The 18,472-nt window shown below is 46.0% G+C and overlaps 1 protein-coding gene across 4 annotated transcripts in view; it reads left to right on the forward strand.

Moving 5' to 3' along the window:
• Positions 1-17,794: 17,794 nt before the first annotated feature.
• LOC144493584 (histone deacetylase 2) overlaps positions 17,795-18,472 on the forward strand; it is a 56,890-nt gene continuing 56,212 nt past the window's right edge. For 2 of the 4 annotated variants that reach the window (XM_078212707.1, XM_078212706.1), the window contains exon 1: positions 17,802-17,880. In XM_078212707.1, the coding sequence (XP_078068833.1) occupies positions 17,829-17,880 (52 nt within the window). In that variant the 5' untranslated portion in view covers positions 17,802-17,828. Of the gene's footprint in view, positions 17,881-18,472 lie in introns of all 4 variants that reach the window. The other 2 variants (XM_078212710.1, XM_078212708.1) reach the window with 2 other exon arrangements.

The raw sequence follows: 18,472 nt of genomic DNA on the forward strand, positions 1-18,472 counted from the left end.
TGGCCGACTCCTGTATTGGAAAAACCCAGAATCAGGAGAAGCACGAGGGACCATAGTTTCTCTGGCCCTGGATATTCCCACAGTACTACCATCTCTCTCTCTCAATCAGCACTATTTCTAGTAAAGACAGGTGTAAAGTATTCATTTAATACTTCTGCCTTGTTACTACTACCTCCTTTCTCCTAATCAGCCCATCCTTGCTTTGACTATCCTTTTGTGTTAGCCACTAATTTATTCTCATACGTTGCCCCTGCCCCTCTTATTTGTTTTTTTAGGTCATCTCTGCATTTTCTTTTTGTTCTCTATTATATTATTAATGATATGTTTACCTCTGTTATCTGTTTCACTGAAATTATCCTCCCATCTCCAGTGACGTCATTTTACTCTTGATTGCTACTTGTCCTTGTCCATTACCATTCCAAACCTTACTATACTATGATCAGTGTTCATCAAATGCTCATCCATTGAAACATGCTCCACTTATTCCACTTCATTGCTTTAATCATGAAGATTGATGAAGAAGATCAGAACATATAGTGTGAATGTCTGATGGAAATTTTACAAAGATTATTTATGGGATATGGACAAGTGGAAACTGGTTTCATGGTGATTAGCAAAAGAGATCTTTTTCCTTTTCATTCATCAGAAATAGGCATCGTTGGTTAGGCCACTATCTATTGCCCATCACTAATTTCCTTTGAGAAGGTGGTGGTTAGCTGCAGTCTTGGACTGCAGCAGTCCATCTGGTGTAAGTACATCCACAGTGCTGTTAGAGAGGGAGTTCCAGAAGTTTGACCCAGCGACAGTGAAGGAACAGTGACATATTTCCAAGTCAGGATGATGAGTGACTTGGAGGGAAGCTTTCAAAGAACAAACTAAGAGAACAAAGAACAAAGAACAGTACAGCACAGGAAACAGGCCCTTCGGCCCTCCAAGCCTGTGCCGCTCCTTGGTCCAACTGGACCAATCGTTTGTATCCCTCCATTCCCAGGCTGCTCATGTGACTATCCAGGTAAGTCTTAAACTATGTCAGCGTGCCTGCCTCCACCACCCTACTTGGCAGCGCATTCCAGGCCCCCACCACCCTCTGTGTAAAAAACGTCCCTCTGATGTCTGAGTTATACTTCACCCCTCTCAGCTTGAGCCCGTGACCCCTCGTGATCGTCACCTCCGACCTGGGAAAAAGCTTCCCACTGTTCACCCTATCTATACCCTTCATAATCTTGTATACCTCTATTAGATCTCCCCTCATTCTCCGTCTTTCCAAGGAGAACAACCCCAGTCTACCCAATCTCTCCTCATAGCTAAGACCCTCCATACCAGGCAACATCCTGGTAAACCTTCTCTGCACTCTCTCCAATGCCTCCACGTCCTTCTGGTAGTGCGGCGACCAGAACTGGATGCAGTACTCCAAATGCGGCCTAACCAGCGTTCTATACAGCTGCATCATCAGACTCCAGCTTTTATACTCTATACCCCGTCCTATAAAGGCAAGCATACCATATGCCTTCTTCACCACCTTCTCCACCTGTGTTGCCACCTTCAAGGATTTGTGGACTTGCACACCTAGGTCCCTCTGTGTTTCTATACTCCTGATGACTCTGCCATTTATTGCATAACTCCTCCCTACATTATTTCTTCCAAAATGCATCACTTCGCATTTATCCGGATTAAATTCCATCTGCCACCTCTCCGCCCAATTTTCCAGCCTATCTATATCCTGCTGTATTGCCCGACAATGCTCTTCGCTATCCGCAATTCCAGCCATCTTTGTGTCATCCGCAAACTTGCTGATTACACCAGTTACACCTTCTTCCAAATCATTTATATATATCACAAATAGCAGAGGTCCCAGTACAGAGCCCTGCGGAACACCACTGGTCACAGACCTCCAGCCGGAAAAAGACCCTTCGACCACTACCCTCTGTCTCCTATGGCCAAGCCAGTTCTCCACCCATCGAGCCACTTCTCCTTGTATCCCATGAGCCTTAACCTTCTTAACCAACCTGCCATGTGGGACTTTGTCAAATGCCTTACTGAAATCCATATAGACGACATCCACGGCCCTTCCTTCATCAACCGTTTTTGTCACTTCCTCAAAAAACTCCACCAAATTTGTAAGGCACGACCTCCCTCTTACAAAACCATGCTGTCTGTCACTAATGAGATTGTTCCGTTCTAAATGCACATACATCCTGTCTCTAAGAATCCTCTCCAACAACTTCCCTACCACGGACGTCAAGCTCACCGGCCTATAATTTCCTGGGTTATCCCTGCTACCCTTCTTAAACAACGGGACCACATTCGCTATCCTCCAATCCTCAGGGACCTCACCCGTGTCCAAAGAAGCGACAAAGATTTCCGTCAGAGGCCCAGCAATTTCCTCTCTCGTCTCCCTGAGCAGTCGAGGATAGATGCCATCAGGCCCTGGGGCTTTGTCAGTTTTAATGTTCCCTAAAAAACCTAACACTTCCTCTCTCGTAATGGAGATTTTCTCTAACGGGTCAACACCTCCCTCCGAGACACTCCCGGTTAACACGCCCCTCTCCTTCGTGAATACCGATGCAAAGTATTCATTTAGGATCTCCCCTATTCCCTTGGGTTCTAAGCATAATTCCCCTCCTTTGTCCCTGAGAGGTCCGATTTTCTCCCTGACAACTCTTTTGTTCCTAACGTATGAATAGAATGCCTTAGGATTCTCCTTAATCCTGCCTGCCAAGAACATCTCGTGCCCTCTTTTTGCCCTTCTAACTCCCCGTTTGAGATCTTTCCTACTCTCTCTGTATTCCTCCAGAGCTCCATCTGTTTTCAGTTGCCTGGACTTAACGTACGCCTCCCTTTTCATTTTAATCAGATCCTCAATTTCCCTGGTTATCCACGGCTCTCGAATCCTACCTTTCCTATCTTTCCTTTTTACAGGCACATGCCTATCCTGCAGCCTTATCAATAGTTCCTTAAAAGACTCCCACATGCCAGACGCGGACTTACCCTCGAACATCCTCTCCCAATCAACATCCACCAATTCCTGCCTAATCCGGCTATAGTCAGCCTTCCCCCAATTTAGCACCCTGCCCGTAGGACAGCACTCATCCTTGTCCATTACTATCCTAAAGTTAACAGAGTTGTGGTCACTATTTGCCACATGTTCCCCTACCGAAACTTTGACGACCTGACCGGGCTCATTTCCCAGAACTAGGTCCAGTATAGCCCCCTCTCTAGTCGGGCTATCTACATACTGTTCCAAAGAACCTTCCAGTACGCATTTTACAAATTCCTCCCCGTCCGGGTTCCCAGCTCTAAGCACTTTCCAGTCTGTGCCAGGGAAATTAAAGTCCCCCACTACAACAACCCTATTTTTTCTGCACCTATCCAGAATCTCCTGACATATCCTTTCCTCCACTTCCCGTGGGCTGTTGGGTGGTCTGTAGTACACCCCCAGCATAGTGACTGCACCCTTCCTGTTTCTGAGTTCCACCCACAGCGACTCAGTACATGACCCCTCTAAGTTGTCTACCCTCTGCACCGCGGTAATATGCTCCTTAACTAATATCGCTACTCCCCCACCTTTTTTAGCCCCTCCTCTGTCTCGCCTAAAACACTGATACCCCGGAATATTCAGCTGCCAGTCCTGTCCTTCTTTTAACCAAGTTTCCGTCACCGCAACCACATCCAAATTCCGCACAAGCATTAAGGCCCTAAGTTCGTCTGTTTTACCCGTTACACTCCTCGCATTGAAGCAGGTGTACTCCAGACCTCCAGGCCCAGTCAGGTCCTCCTCCTCCAGAGTGCTCCTCTTCTTAGCTAGCCTTGCCCTGGCCCCCAGCTCGACCCCAGCCTCAGTATTTACTGACCTCCTGTTTTGTTCCCCACCCCCCTGCCACACTAGTTTAAATCCTGCCGAAACACTCGAGCAAAACTCCCAGCCAGGATATTTGCTCCCTTCCAGTTAAGGTGTAACCCATCCTTTCTGTACAGTTGCCATCCTGACTTGAAGATTTCCCAGTTATCTATGAATTTAAAACCCTCCCTCTTGCACCAGTCCTTTAGCCACGCGTTCAACTGTAGAATCTCCCTGTTCCGAGCCTCACTTGCACTAGGCACCGGGAGCAGTCCAGAGATTGCTACACTGGAGGTCTTACTTTTTAGCCTAGCACCCAACTCCCTGAATTTCTCTCGTATGACCCCCCTGCTCTTCCTACCTACATCATTTCCCCCAATGTGTACAATCACATCCGTTTGACTACCTTCCTTTTTAAATATGCTTCCTACCCTCTCGGAGACATCCAGTACCCCGGCACCAGGGAGGCAGACTACCATCCTGGATTCTCGTTCAGTCCCACAGAAGCGCCTGTCCGTGCCTCTAACTATTGCGTCCCCCACAACTATCGCTCTCCTAAACCCCTTCTTTCCCTTCCGGACCCCTGAGCCTGTCTCCGTGGAGGCGATCTGGTCCTCGTGGCTTACCCCTGGAGGATCATCCCCCTCCACAGAATCCAAAACAATATACCTATTGTGGAGGGGGACAACCACAGGGGATCCCTCCACAGACTGCTCACTCCCTTCCCTTCTCCCATCTGTTGCCCATCCCTTTCTCTTATGGGAGACTGCCACTGGGGTGCTTTCTGGCACATCACCCTTCTGACTATTACCCCTCCTAACCGTGACCCACGTGTCTTCCTTCCGAGACCCTGGTGTCACTACCTGACTATAACTTTTATCTATGACTCTCTCATTTTCCCTAACTAAACTGAGTTCATCGAGCCTCAGCTCCAGCTCCCTTACACGATCCTTCAGGAGATGCAGTTCCACACATCTGGCACAGATATGGACTTCCGGGAGGCAAGTTGTCTCCAGGAACTCCCACATCCCACACCGAATGCAGTATACTGGCCTCCCACTCATACCAGCCATGTCCTTTTTAGTTTTGGGGATAAAACAAAAAGGGGGTGTAACCAAAGAAAAACAAACAAACAACCTTCCTCGCCGAAGCCCTGTGAGCCAAAGCCCTTCTAGCTCTCACTCTGTCCCCTGCTCACTCCACTGCCCGCTAACGACGCTGCCCGCTCAAAGGTGCGGCCTACTTTTAAACCCTCCAAAATCTTCCCAGGCTGCTGCTGGGCCTATTTCCTGTTTAGAAAAAAAACCTCCGATTTTTTTCACTAATTTAACTGAAAAATAATTAAATAAATTAGTGCACAATAAAAAAGTGATGGTATTCCCAATGTGCTGCCCTTCCCCTTCGAGATGGTTGTTGGTTTGGAAGGTGCTGACTAAAGGGCCATGGTGAGTTCTTGAAGTGCATTTTATAGATGGTACACACTGCTGCCACTGTGCATCAGTGATGGGGGGAGTTAATATTTGTGGAAGGGACACCAATCAAGTGAGTTGCTTTGTCCTGGATGTTGTCAAGCTTTTTGAGTGTTGTTGGAGCTGCGTTCACCCAGGCAAATGGAGAGTATTCCATCACACACCTGACCTGTGCTTTCTGGATGGTAGGCAGGTTTTGGGGAGTCAGGAGGTGAGTTGTTCGCTGCAGGATTCCTAGCCTTTGACTACTCTTGTAGCCACAGCATTTATATGGCTAATCCAGTTCAGTTTCTATTCAATGGTAACCCCCAGGATGTTGATAGTGGAGGATTCAGCAAATGTTACGCCATTGAATGTCAAGGGGCGATGGTTAGATTCTCTTGTGTTGGGGATGGTCTTTGACTGGCACTTGTGTGGCACGAATGTTACTTGCCGCTTGTCATCCAAGCCTGTCTGTTGTCCAGGTCTTGCTGTATTTGGACATGGATTTCTTCTGTAGCTGACGAATTGTAAATGATATATATTGTGCAATCATCAGTGAAAATCCCTGTTTCTGACATTAGGATTGAAGAAAGGTCATTGATGAAGCAGCTGAAAATGGTTGGGCCTAGGACTACCATGAGGGACTCCTGCAGAGATGTGCTGGAACTGAGATGATTGATCTCCAACCATTAAACCACTTTCCTTTGTGCTAGGGAAGACTCCAACCAGTGGAATGTTTTTCCCCTGATTCCCATTGACTCTTGTTTTGCTAAGGCGCCTTGATGCCACACTTGATCAAATTCTGCCTTGATGTCAAGGGCTGTCACTCCCACCTCACCTCTGGCATTCAGTTCTTTTGCCCAGGGGAGAGAAACAAAAGTGTCCAGAGGGGCAATTTTTTCACACAGAGGGTGGTGAGTGTCTGGAACAAGCTGCCAGAGGTAGTAGTAGAGGCGGGTACAATTTTATCTTTTAAAAAGCATTTAGATAGTTACATGGATACAATGGGTATAGAGGGATATGGGCCAAATGCGGGCAATTGGGATTAGCTTAGGGGTTTTAAAAAAAGGGACGGCATGGACAAGTTGGGCCGAAGGGCCTGTTTCCATGCTGTAAACCTCTATGACTCTATGACTATGTTGAACCACGGCTGTAATGAAGTCAGGAGCTGAGTGACAAACTGGACATCAGTGAGCAGGTTATTGCTGAGCAAGTGCCATGTAATCGCACTGTTGATGACCCCTTTCATCACTTTACTGATGATCAAGAGTAGACTGATGGAGTCACAACAAGCCAGGTTAGATTTGTCCTGCTTTTTAAGTACAAGCCATAACTGGGCAATTTTCCCCGTTGCTGGGTTGATGCCTGTATTGTGACTGTACTGGAACAGCTTGGCTAGGGGAGTGGCAAGTTCTGGAGCACAAGTCTTCAGTAGTATTGCTGGAATATTGTCAGGACCCATCGCCTTTGCACCAGTGCCTTCAGCTGTTTCTTCATATCACATGGTGTAAATCAAATTGGCTGAAGACTGGAATCAATAATACTGGGGACCTCTGGAGGATATGAGATGGATCATCCACTCAGCACTTCTGGCTGAATATTGTTGCAAAGGCTTCAGACTTATCTTTTGCAATGATGTGCTGGGCTACTCCATCATTGAGGATGGGGATATTTGTGGAGCCTCTTCCTCCAGTAAGTTGTTTAATTGTCCACCATCATTCACGATGGATCTGGCAAGACTGCAGAGTTTAGATCTGCTCCATTGGCTTGGGATCACTTAGCTCAGTCCATTGTTGCTGCTTAAGCTGTTTGGCACACAAGTAATCCTGTGTGATGTAGCACTGGACTGTAAACTGGGCTAAGTCACTTGCTCTTGTCTGGAAGGATTCACATGTGTAGAAGTTGAAGGCAACAATGGCCTTGATGATCACTAGCAGAACCGACCACGCCATGTTGTGAAAAGTTACACTTTGCTGCAGCTTGTGCTGCATTTCCCTGTTATGTTGCAATTATAGCGCCCATAAGTTTAGTAGATGATGCTGACAGGGCAGGAACATTGTAAGAGGAATTTTCTGAGGTGTCCCGCTGGGGTGTCTTGTACCCAGTTGATCTCACTCAACCACTACATAGACTACGAAAGACAGCATGTAGTTAAAGAATGAAAAGGAGTTTTATTTGCTAATGCATGCATTAGAAGGGAGTTCAGTCATTGAATGCTGACTGTCCGCTCTGGGATAACATCACAATCGTAGAATTGTTATATTGTTCTGAACATTTCAATATCCCCGCGCAGACTGTCATCCAAGCTGGAGAGTCCAATTGCAATATTACACATTATTACTTTAGCCAATTACCTTAGGGGATCATTAGCTCATTGCACCTGTATGTTCCTCCCCCATTACCTAGGAAACATAACCCATGTGAATCCGGTGTCCGAGGCCACAGCTAACATCTGCGAATTTTAATTAGTGAAAGGTGTCATTCTCTTGCTTGAATCGGGCCCCTTTATCAGTTTGAGAGACTGTACCAGCCTCGCTACCCAGGAGCAAATTCACTCCTATATTTTCCAGGCCTTTAATTAGACTTACTCTTGCATATCCTAAACAGATAAGAGAAACTGCCTTTCTGTAGTCCATTATATTAAAATAAGTTGGTCTGTCTACCACTGTGTTTCCCAACATGCTAAGCAAGCAGATCGGTGTTTAGCCAAAGTTCACAAGCACATTAAGAATACAGTTTAATTTCATTATATTTGGCTAAATTGTGGTTATACAGTTTATAATACCTTTGCATATATTGTTCCAGGCACATTGTGAATTCTCACTATACATAAGACCACCTTCACCTAGTCTACTTATTGTAGTAAAACTAAAATGAAGGGCCTCATACTAAGAATTCTATACTACTCCCCCATCAAATGCCCTCTGACTTCCTTGTCAAGTTGCTGCAGCACTGCTTTCAAAGTCCAACAAGTTGCTAAATCTCCTTCAAGAACACATCACATTATTTCCACTAACAAAAGTAAGCCAAAAGCACCTCACCTGTGTACTAAATGCCTGATTCTTTAAATGGTGATTGTCTGGGGTAAGCTTTGTGCTGCTGAATACATTTTCAGCTGTGAGGGGAGAGAAGAGGCTGTTAACTGGAATTGTACATTCCAATCGGTTCAACTGAAGATGCTGATTGATGCCACGATCTGCCCACTCTGTATGTTTTTGGCATGTACATGGCATCCCCACCCTTGTGCCCCTGACCTGATGAGTATTTCACCATTTTCTGATTAGGTTTTTACCTTTTGCGTACCCTCCCAGGAGATGACATTGTTACTGTTGCATGGGGATCAATGGATTTCATGATACATAGAAATGCATAAATGTTACACCATGGAAACAGGATGCCAGATCAGTCCAGGTTAACGTTTACCCTCCACAATGAACCAGCTGTTTTCTTGGTCTGTCATTTTTATGTTTATAACTTGGAAAATGATTATGAGAAGTTGGGAAAACAATGACAGAAGATAACTGATGCTTAAAGTTGCTGAAGTCAATGTTCTGACTGTTATGAATATCCAGTCCATGGTTCATGTATTTTAGAATATACCATTTAGTTTTAGACTAGAACCTGCTGTTTTAACAATATCCCACCCATGTAGAACTGCTGGCCTCTTGCACTTGGCAGTGTCACCAGGGAGGCTGTGGTTGCTGTCAGAATAACACACCCCGGAGTCCCAGGATTTTGGACCAACCCAGAAAAAAAAGGGCTTTTTTTTTGCCGGGGGGGTGGGGGGTGTTGTGAGATGAAGTGGGCAATGGGGGTCAGCAAGGATAGGGGTGACTGTTAGTGGCCAACTTCCTGTCCCATGTACATGCCCGTAATCATACACAGATTTGTGCAGACTGAGTGACTTCTCATCTCCAGGTGACATGCAAGTCACATAGTTTTACCAGTTTTGTAGGCCACATGTTAGCAAGTCCACCTGGTGCTGAGAAGATTGCAGTGGAGGCAGGAAGAGACCCTGAAATGGTAATTAATTTGCCACATTAAGGGTCTCAAGTGAAGGTGGGGTGGAAAGGTTGACTATAGGCTTTCTGACTCCGAACTAACTTCTGATGGAGGTGGGGAGGCATCAGATTTTGGTCCCGGTGCCAATCCACTTAATCTTGAGGCCCTCCCACCTCCTTTCTTGCCTTTTGTCGGGGGGGGGGGGGGGGGGGGGGGGCGGAGAGAAGATTCTTCCCAGAAAAGAGAAACATAGAAAGGAAACTGACCCTCCCAGTTTCTAAAGAAACAAAAACTGTACTGGAGATTTGGAAACCAAAACTGTCGGGCAAACTGAAACTGGCTGAGGCTATGTAATGGGATACAGAACCATGCATGTAGTAGTCGCAGTTTGGAACTGGTGTGTGCAGTTTGCAGGTCACTGAGGGAAGATAGCCAAAGTAAATGAAAGATAGATAGATCCGCATTGTAATCAGAGTAAAAAAACTAACTTCATTATTCACCATAGGGAATGCTATGAGGCTTAATTTCAGTTTGAATTTTGTGAGGGAACAGAAGCTGGAAGATTGTCTATTATTAATCTAGGGAAAAAATCAAGAGGAAATATCTGCAGTGGTCCACACAGAAACTTGTGGCAATAAAAACAATCAACAGATTAGCTTGGAAGTAAAAGGGACAGAGACATCCACAGTCAACAGGTAGTAAATGAAAGTTTTAACTTGAAGAATAGCTAAAGCTGAAAAAAATGAAAGTAGTCTTCTGTGGATTGTGGCATACTTATGGGTGGTCCCTACAGAAGTAACTAACTTTCAGATTGGTGTATCTTAAAAGAGAATTCTTGAGGAAAGTAAGAAGTAAGCCTGAGGACATAACATATGTAGTCATAAACCATATTGTTAAGGTAATAGTGTTTATGTTGTTTAAGTCTTTATATACAATAAAGTTTATATTTTGGTTTAAAACATTAAATCTTGCTTTATTTTAACTCATTCGTGGGACATGGGCATCGCTGGCTGGCCAGCATTTATTACCCATCCCTAGTTGCCATTGAGAAGGTGGTGGTGAGCTGCCTTCTTGAATCACCGCAGTCCATGTTCTGTGGGTTGACCCACAGTGCCGTTAGGGAGGGAATTCCAGGATTTTCACCCAGCGACTGTGAAGGAATAGTGAAAAATTTCCAAGTCAGGATGGTGAATGGCTTAGAGAAGAACTGGCAGGTGGTGGTGTTCCCATTTATCTGGTGTCCATCTAGATGGAAGTGGTCATGGGTTTGGAAGGTGCTGCCTCAGGACCTTTGGTGAATTGCTGCAATGTATCTTGTAGATAATACACACTGCTGCTACTAAGCGCGGTGGTGGAGAGATTGAATGTTTGTAGATGTGGTGTCAATCAAGCGGGCTGCTTTGTCCTGGATGGTGTCAAGCTTCTTGAGTGTTGTTGAAGCTGCACCCATTGAGGCAAGTGGGAAGTATTCCATCGCACTCCTGACTTGTGCCTTGTAGATGGTGGATAGGCTCTGGGGAGTCAGGAGATGTGTTACTCGCTGAAGTATTCCTAGCCTCTGACTTGCTCTTGTCGCCACTGTGTTTATGTGGTGAGTCCAGTTGAGTTTCTGGTCAATAGTAACCCCAAGGATGTTGACAGTGGGGGATTCAGTGATGATTACACCATAGAATGTCATGGGGCGGTAGTTAGAGTGTCTCTTATTGGTGATGGTCATTGCCTGGCATTTGTGTGACGTGAATATTACTTGCCACTTGTCAGCCCCAAGCCTGGATATTGTTCAGATCTTGTTGCATTTGAACATGGGCTGCTTCAGTATCTGAGGAGTCGCGAATGGTGCTGAACATTGTGCAATCATCAGCGAACATCCCCACTTCTGACCTTATGATGAGGGAAGGTCATTAATGAAGCAGCTGAAGATTGTTGGGCCTAGGACACTACCCTGAGAGACTCCAGCAGAGATTGTCCTGGAGCTGGGATGACTGACCCTCCACAACCACAACCATCTTCCTATGTGCCAGGTATGACTCCAACCAGCGGAGAGTTTCCCCCCGATACCCATTGATTCCAGCTTCACTAGGGCTCCTTGATGCCACACTCGGTTGAATGCGACCTTCATGTCAAGGGCTGTCACTCTCACCTGACCTCTGGAATTCAGTTCTTTTGTCCATGTTTGAACCAAGGCTGTAAATAGGTCAAGAGCTGAGTGACCCTAGCGAAACCCAAACTGGGCGTCATTGAGCAGGTTATTACTGAGCAGGTGCTGCTTCATAGCACTGTTGATGACCCCTTCCATCACTTTACTGAAGATCGAGAGTAGACTGATTGGGCGATAGTTGGCCAGGTTGGATTTGTCCTGCTTTTTGTGTACAGGACATACCTGGGCAATTTTCCATATTGTTGGGTAGATGCCACTGTACTGGAAGAGCTTGGTTAGGGGAGCAGCAAGTTCTGGAGCACAAGTCTTCAGTACTATTGCCGGAATGTTATCAGGGCCCATTACCTTTGCAGTATCCAGTGCCTCCAACCGTTTCATGTGGAATGAATTGAATTGGCTGGGGACCACTGGAGGAGGCCAAGATGGATCATCCACTCGGCACTTCTGGTTAAAGATTGCTGCAAATACTTCAGCCTTATCTTTTGCGCTGATGTGTGGGCTCCTCCATCATTGAGGATGGGGATATTTGTGGAGCCTCCTCCTCCAGTGAGTTGTTTAATTGTCCACCACCATTCATGACTGGATGTGGAAGGACTGCAGAGCTTAGATCTGATCCGTTGGTTGTAGGGTTGCTTAGCTCTGTCTATCACTTGCTGTTTTTGCCATTTGGCATGCAAGTCGTCCTGTTTGGTAGCTTCACCAGGTTGACACCTCATTTTTAGGTACGCCTGGTGCTGCCCTTGCATGCCCTCCTGCACTCTCCATTGAACCAAGGTTGATCCCCTGGCTTGATGGTGATGGTTGAGCGGGCGATATGCTGGGACATGGGTTTGCAGATTGTGCTGGAGAACAATTCCGCTGCTGTTGATGGCCCACAGCGCCTCATGGATACCCAGTCTTGGTTGCTAGATTGGTTCGCAGTCTGTCCCATTTAGCACGGTGATAGTGCCACACAACACGATGGAGGTGATTCTCAATTTGTCTCCACAAGGACTATGCGGTGGTCACTCTTACCGATGCTGTAATGGACAGATGCATCTGCAACCGGCAGATTGGTAAGGATGAGGTCAAGTATATTATTTCCTTTTGTTGGTTCCTTCACCATCTTCTGCAGACCCAGTCTAGCAGTTACATCCTTTAGGACCTGACCAGCTCGATCAGTAGTGCTGCTGCCGAGCCACTCTTGGTGGTGGACATTGAAATCCCCCACCCAGAGTATATTTTGCGCCCTTGCCACCTTCAGTGCTTCCTCCAAGTGTTGTTCAACATGGAGGAATACTGATTCATCAGCCGAAGGAGGATGGTACATGGTAAGCAGTAAGAGGTTTCTTTGCCCATGTTTAACCTGAAGCCATGAGACTTCATGGGGTCCGGAGTCAATGTTAAGGACTCCCAGGGCAACTCCCTCCCGATTGTATACCACAGTGCCGCTACATCTGCTGGATCTGTCCTGCCGGTGGGATAGGATATATCCAGGGATGGTAATGGTAGTGTCTGGGTTGTTATCTGTAAGATATGATTCCGTGAGAATGATTATTTCAGGCTGTTGTTTGACTACTCGATGAGACAGCTCTCCCAATTTTGGCACTAGCCCCCAGATGTTAGTAAGGAGGACTTTGCAGGGTCGACAGGGCTGTTTGCTTTGCCGTTATCTTTTCTGGTGCCTAGGTCAATGCCAGGTGGTCCATCTGGTTTCAATGCTTGTGGCCTTGTTCTTCTACTGGCTAAATGTGGTGTTTCTTTTTAAATGTTAACTGATCCTAACTGGATTGCAAAAAGACTAAAGATGGAGATGGTCATTGGTCTAGCACTTGTATGGTGCAAATGTTACTTGCCACTTTTCTGCCCAAGCTTGAATATTGCTCTGGTATTAATGTATTTGGACATGGACTGCTTCAGTATTTGAGGAGTTGCAAATCCTGCTGAACATTATGCAATCATTCGCAAACATCCCCACTTCCGACCTTATGATGGAGCCTTGTTGAAACTTGCCATTCTTGACACCTGTGAGGAAGAAAAATTATTTTGTTAAAATGCCAAATAAAATGGGTTGGTGTTGCAAGAGAGTGCAAGTAGCGCAGCATGTGCATAGGCCTCTGAATACATCAGGAGTGTCAACATATCTTGGGAGAATTTTGATTTGATTTGATTTATTATTGTTACATGAATTGGTATACAGTGAAAAGTATTGTTTCTTGCATGCTATACAACCTTTCATTGAGTATATAGGAGAGAAGGAAAGGAGAGGGTGCAGATTATAATGTTACAGCCATAGCTCGGATGTAGAGAAAGATCACCTTAATATAAGGTAGGCCCATTCAAAAGTCTGACGGAGCAGGGAAGAAGCTGTTCTTGAGTCTGTTGGTATGTGTCCTCAGACTTTTGTATCTTTGTCCTGACAGAAGAAGGTGGAAGAGAGTATGTACGGGGTGTATGGGGTCCTTGATTATGCTGACTGCTTTTCCAAGGCAGCGGGAAATGTGGACAGTGTCAATGGATGGGTGGCTGGATTGCGTGATGGACTGGGCTTTGCTCACAACCCTTTGTAGTTTCTTGCGGATATATCTGTACTCCTGGGTGGGCATGAGGTATCCCATTTGACGGGAGGTCACGTACCTGAAACAAAAATTCTCTCCATAGATGCTGCTAGACCTGCTGAGCATTTCCAACATTTTAGAACATAAGAACATAAGAACATAAGAAATAGGAGCAGGAGTAGGCCATCTAGCCCCTCGAGCCTGCCCCGCCATTCAATAAGATCATGGCTGATCTGACGTGGATCAGTACCACTTACCCGCCTGATCCCCATAACCCTTAATTCCCTTACCGATCAGGAATCCATCCATCCGCGCTTTAAACATATTCAGCGAGGTAGCCTCCACCACCTCAGTGGGCAGAGAATTCCAGAGATTCACCACCCTCTGGGAGAAGAAGTTCCTCCTCAACTCTGTCTTAAACCGACCCCCCTTTATTTTGAGGCTGTGTCCTCTAGTTTTAACTTCCTTACTAAGTGGAAAGAATCTCTCCGCCTCCACTCTATCCAGCCCCCGCATTATCTTATAAGTCTCCATAAGATCCCCCCTCATCCTTCTAAACTCCAACGAGTACAAACTCAATCTCCTCAGCCTCTCCTCATAATCCAAACCCCTCATCTCCGGTATCAACCTGGTGAACCTTCTCTGCACTCCCTCCAATGCCAATATATCCTTCCTCATATAAGGGGACCAATACTGCACACAGTATTCCAGCTGCGGCCTCACCAATGCCCTGTACAGGTGCATCAAGACATCCCTGCTTTTATATTCTATCCCCCTCGCGATATAGGCCAACATCCCATTTGCCTTCTTGATCACCTGTTGTACCTGCAGACTGGGCTTTTGCGTCTCATGCACAAGGACCCCCAGGTCCCTTTGCACGGTAGCATGTTTTAATTTGTTTCCATTGAGATAGTAATCCCATTTGTTATTATTTCCTCCAAAGTGTATAACCTCGCATTTATCAACGTTATACTCCATTTGCCATATCCTCGCCCACTCACTCAGCCTGTCCAAATCTCTCTGCAGATCTTCTCCGTCCTCCACACGATTCACTTTTCCACTTATCTTTGTGTCGTCTGCAAACTTCGTTACCCTACACTCCGTCCCCTCCTCCAGATCATCTATATAAATGGTAAATAGTTGCGGCCCGAGTACCGATCCCTGCGGCACGCCACTAGTTACCTTCCTCCAACCGGAAAAACACCCATTTATTCCGACTCTTTGCTTCCTGTCGGATAGCCAGTCCCCAATCCACTTTAACACACTACCCCCAATTCCGTGTGCCCTAATCTTCTTGAGCAGCCTTTTATGGGGCACCTTATCAAACGCATTTTGGAAATCCAAAAACACCGCATCCACCGGTTCTCCTCCATCAACCGCCCTAGTCACATCTTCATAAAAATCCAACATGTTCGTCAAGCACGACTTTCCCCTCATGAATCCATGCTGCGTCTGATTGATCGAACCATTTCTATCCAGATGCCCTGCTATCTCCTCTTTAATAATGGATTCCAGCATTTTCCCTACTACAGACGTTAAGCTGACCGGCCTATAGTTACCCGCCTTTTGTCTCCTTCCTTTTTTAAACAGCGGCGTAACATTAGCCGTTTTCCAATCAACCGGCACTACCCCAGAATGCAACGAGTTTTGATAAATAATCACTAACGCATCCACTATTACCTCTGACATTTCTTTCAATACCCTGGGATGCATTCCATCCGGACCCGGGGACTTGTCCACCTTCAGTCCCATTAGTCTACCCAGCACTGCCTCTCTGGTAACATTAATTGTATTACGTATTTCTCCTGCTGCCAACCCTCTATCGTTAATATTTGGCAAACTATTTGTGTCCTCCACCGTGAAGACCGACACAAAAAACTTATTTAAAGACTCAGCCATATCCTCATTTCCCACTATTAACTCCCCCCTCTCGTCCTCCAAGGGTCCAACATTCACTCTAGCCACTCTATTCCTTTTTATATATTTATAAAAACTTTTACTATCATTTTTTTATATTAATTGCTAGCCTCGCTTCATAGTCTATGCTTCCTTTCTTTATCGCTTTCTTAGTCTCTCTTTGTTGTTTCTTAAATTTTTCCCAATCACTTGTTTCTCCACTATTTTTGGCCACTCTGTACGCAGCTGTTTTTATTTTAATACTCTTCTTTATTTCCTTCGTTATCCACGGCTGGTTCTCCCTTTTCTTACAATCCTTGTTTTTTGCTGGAATATATTTTTGCTGAGAACTGAAAAGGATCTCCTTAAAAATCCTCCACTGTTCCTCAGCTATCCTACCTGCCAGCCTGCTCTCCCAGTCTACCTTAGCCAATTCATCCCTCATCCTATCATATTTCCCTCTGTTCAAACAGAGGACACTGGTTTGGGACCAAACTTTCTCCTCTTCCATCTGAATCAGAAATTCGACCATATTGTGGTCACTAGACCCAAGAGGGTCCTTCACAATTAGATCCTTAATTCTACCTTTGTTCTTTGTTTACAATTCAGATTTCTTGCACCCGGGGGTTGGGGTGGTTAGTGATGTGTGGGTTATTTTTGCTGGGAGAACTGGGCTGCAGACTCTAGTGGGTTTCTGTGCAAATTCTGTGGGTTTCCTCCCATAGTCCGAAATATGTGTAGGTTAGGTGCTTTGGCTATGCTACATTCTCCCTCAGTGTACCCGAACAGGCGCCGGAGTGTGGCGACTAGGGGATTTTCACAGTAACTTCATTGCAGTGTTAATGTAAGCCTAATTGTGACACTAATAAATAAACCAACTGAATTATTTGTTTACTAGGATGCTACTGGGGCTTGATGGTTTGAGTTACAAGGAGAGGCTGGATAGACTGGGACTTTTTTCTCTGGAGCGTAGAAGCCTGAGGGGTGATTTTATAGAGGTCTATAAAATAATGATGGGCATAGATCAGCTCGTCAATAGCTTTTCCCAAATGTAGGGGAGTCTAAAACTAGAGGGCATAGGTTTAAGGTGAGAGGGGAGACATACAAAAGTGTCCAGAGGGGCAATTTTTTCACACAGAGGGTGGTGTCTGGAACAAGCTGCCAGAGGTAGTAGAGGCGGGTACAATTTTGTCTTTTTAAAAACATTTAGACAGTTACATGGGTAAGATGGGTATAGAGGGATATGGGCCAAATGCGGATAATTGGGACTCGCTTCGAGGTTTAAAAAAAAGGCGGCATGGACAAATTGGGCCGAAGTGCCTGTTTCCATGCTGTAAACCTCTATGACTCGAAAGATGATGACTGACTGCATTTGCAAGATTTGCAGAACTTTCCATATTTTGCCCAGACATAATTAGGGATTGTGGAAGCAGTCACGTTTTTAGAGGGATGCAGAAACAAAAGAATGAGTCAGACTGCACTGGTGCAAGTTAACTCGCCTGGTTCCCCTGGACATTATTGTTAAAGAAAAAGCTGCTTGGCTCGGTGTTTGAACGTGTTTAGCTGCTCACTAAGGTACAGGGTCATTGTAGGAAGTCTCACAACACCAGGTTAAAGTCCAACAGGTTTATTTGATAGCAAAAGCCAATCTCTTTTGAGCTTTTGCTACCAAATAAACCTGTTGGACTTTAACCTGATGTTGCGAGACTTCTTACTGTGTTTACCCCAGTCCAACGCCGGCACCTCCACATCATTGTCATTGTCTCAGGGCAGGAGACTCCGCCCCGCGCGCGTGACCGGGGGGACTGGTTCATTTGGGGAGAAGTGGGGGGGGGAGTGCAGGGCGGTGAACAGTCAGCCCACTGCTAAAGGCGGGTTAAACTCCATCAATCCTCCCCTTCCCCCCGGCTAATGGTGGTGGCCGCACAGCCTCTGACGCTGCTGTCATGGCGCTGAGTCTGGGAGCAGCAAAGAAGAAAGTTTGTTATTATTATGACGGTAAGCCTGAGACTGGGGGAGGGGGACGTGGGGAGAGAGATTCATGGGGAGAGAGAAACGGGAAAGGACATGTGAGAAGAGCCAGGGAAGATGAAAGGGGAGGAGAGAAAGAGATGAGATGGGGAGGGGATAGGGAGAGACCATGTGGAGAGTGCTTGGGGCGAGAGAGAGAGAAAGAACTTTGGGGAGAGACCAGGGTTTGAGGGTTGTCCCCAGTCTGAGTTAGTCTTGCGGTGTCAACTCCATCTCCTAGAGGGGAGGAGGGGGGTTGTAGTATTGTCCCTGGGGCTGTTGGTCACTTTTTGGGGTCAAGGCTGTTCTTGGGCTAAGCTCTGTTCTTTATGGTGGGGTGGATCCAATCTGAACTGCTAGGGGATTGAGTAGTGGGATCCTGGGCTGAGCTTGTCTCTTGGTTGGGGGTGTGCAGTCTATGTGGGGTTTGGGGGGAGGACTACAGCACAGGGAGCAACCATTCAATCCATCAGATTTTTGCTGAAACTGACGTTTGGCCCCATTTCCACATCCTTTTAAATTTTAGCCTTTCCAAATATTTATCCATTTTCCTCATGGATTCTATCTACTCTGTACAACT

Source organism: Mustelus asterias, chromosome 5 (assembly GCF_964213995.1).
Source record: "Mustelus asterias chromosome 5, sMusAst1.hap1.1, whole genome shotgun sequence".
Lineage (NCBI taxonomy): Eukaryota > Metazoa > Chordata > Chondrichthyes > Carcharhiniformes > Triakidae > Mustelus > Mustelus asterias.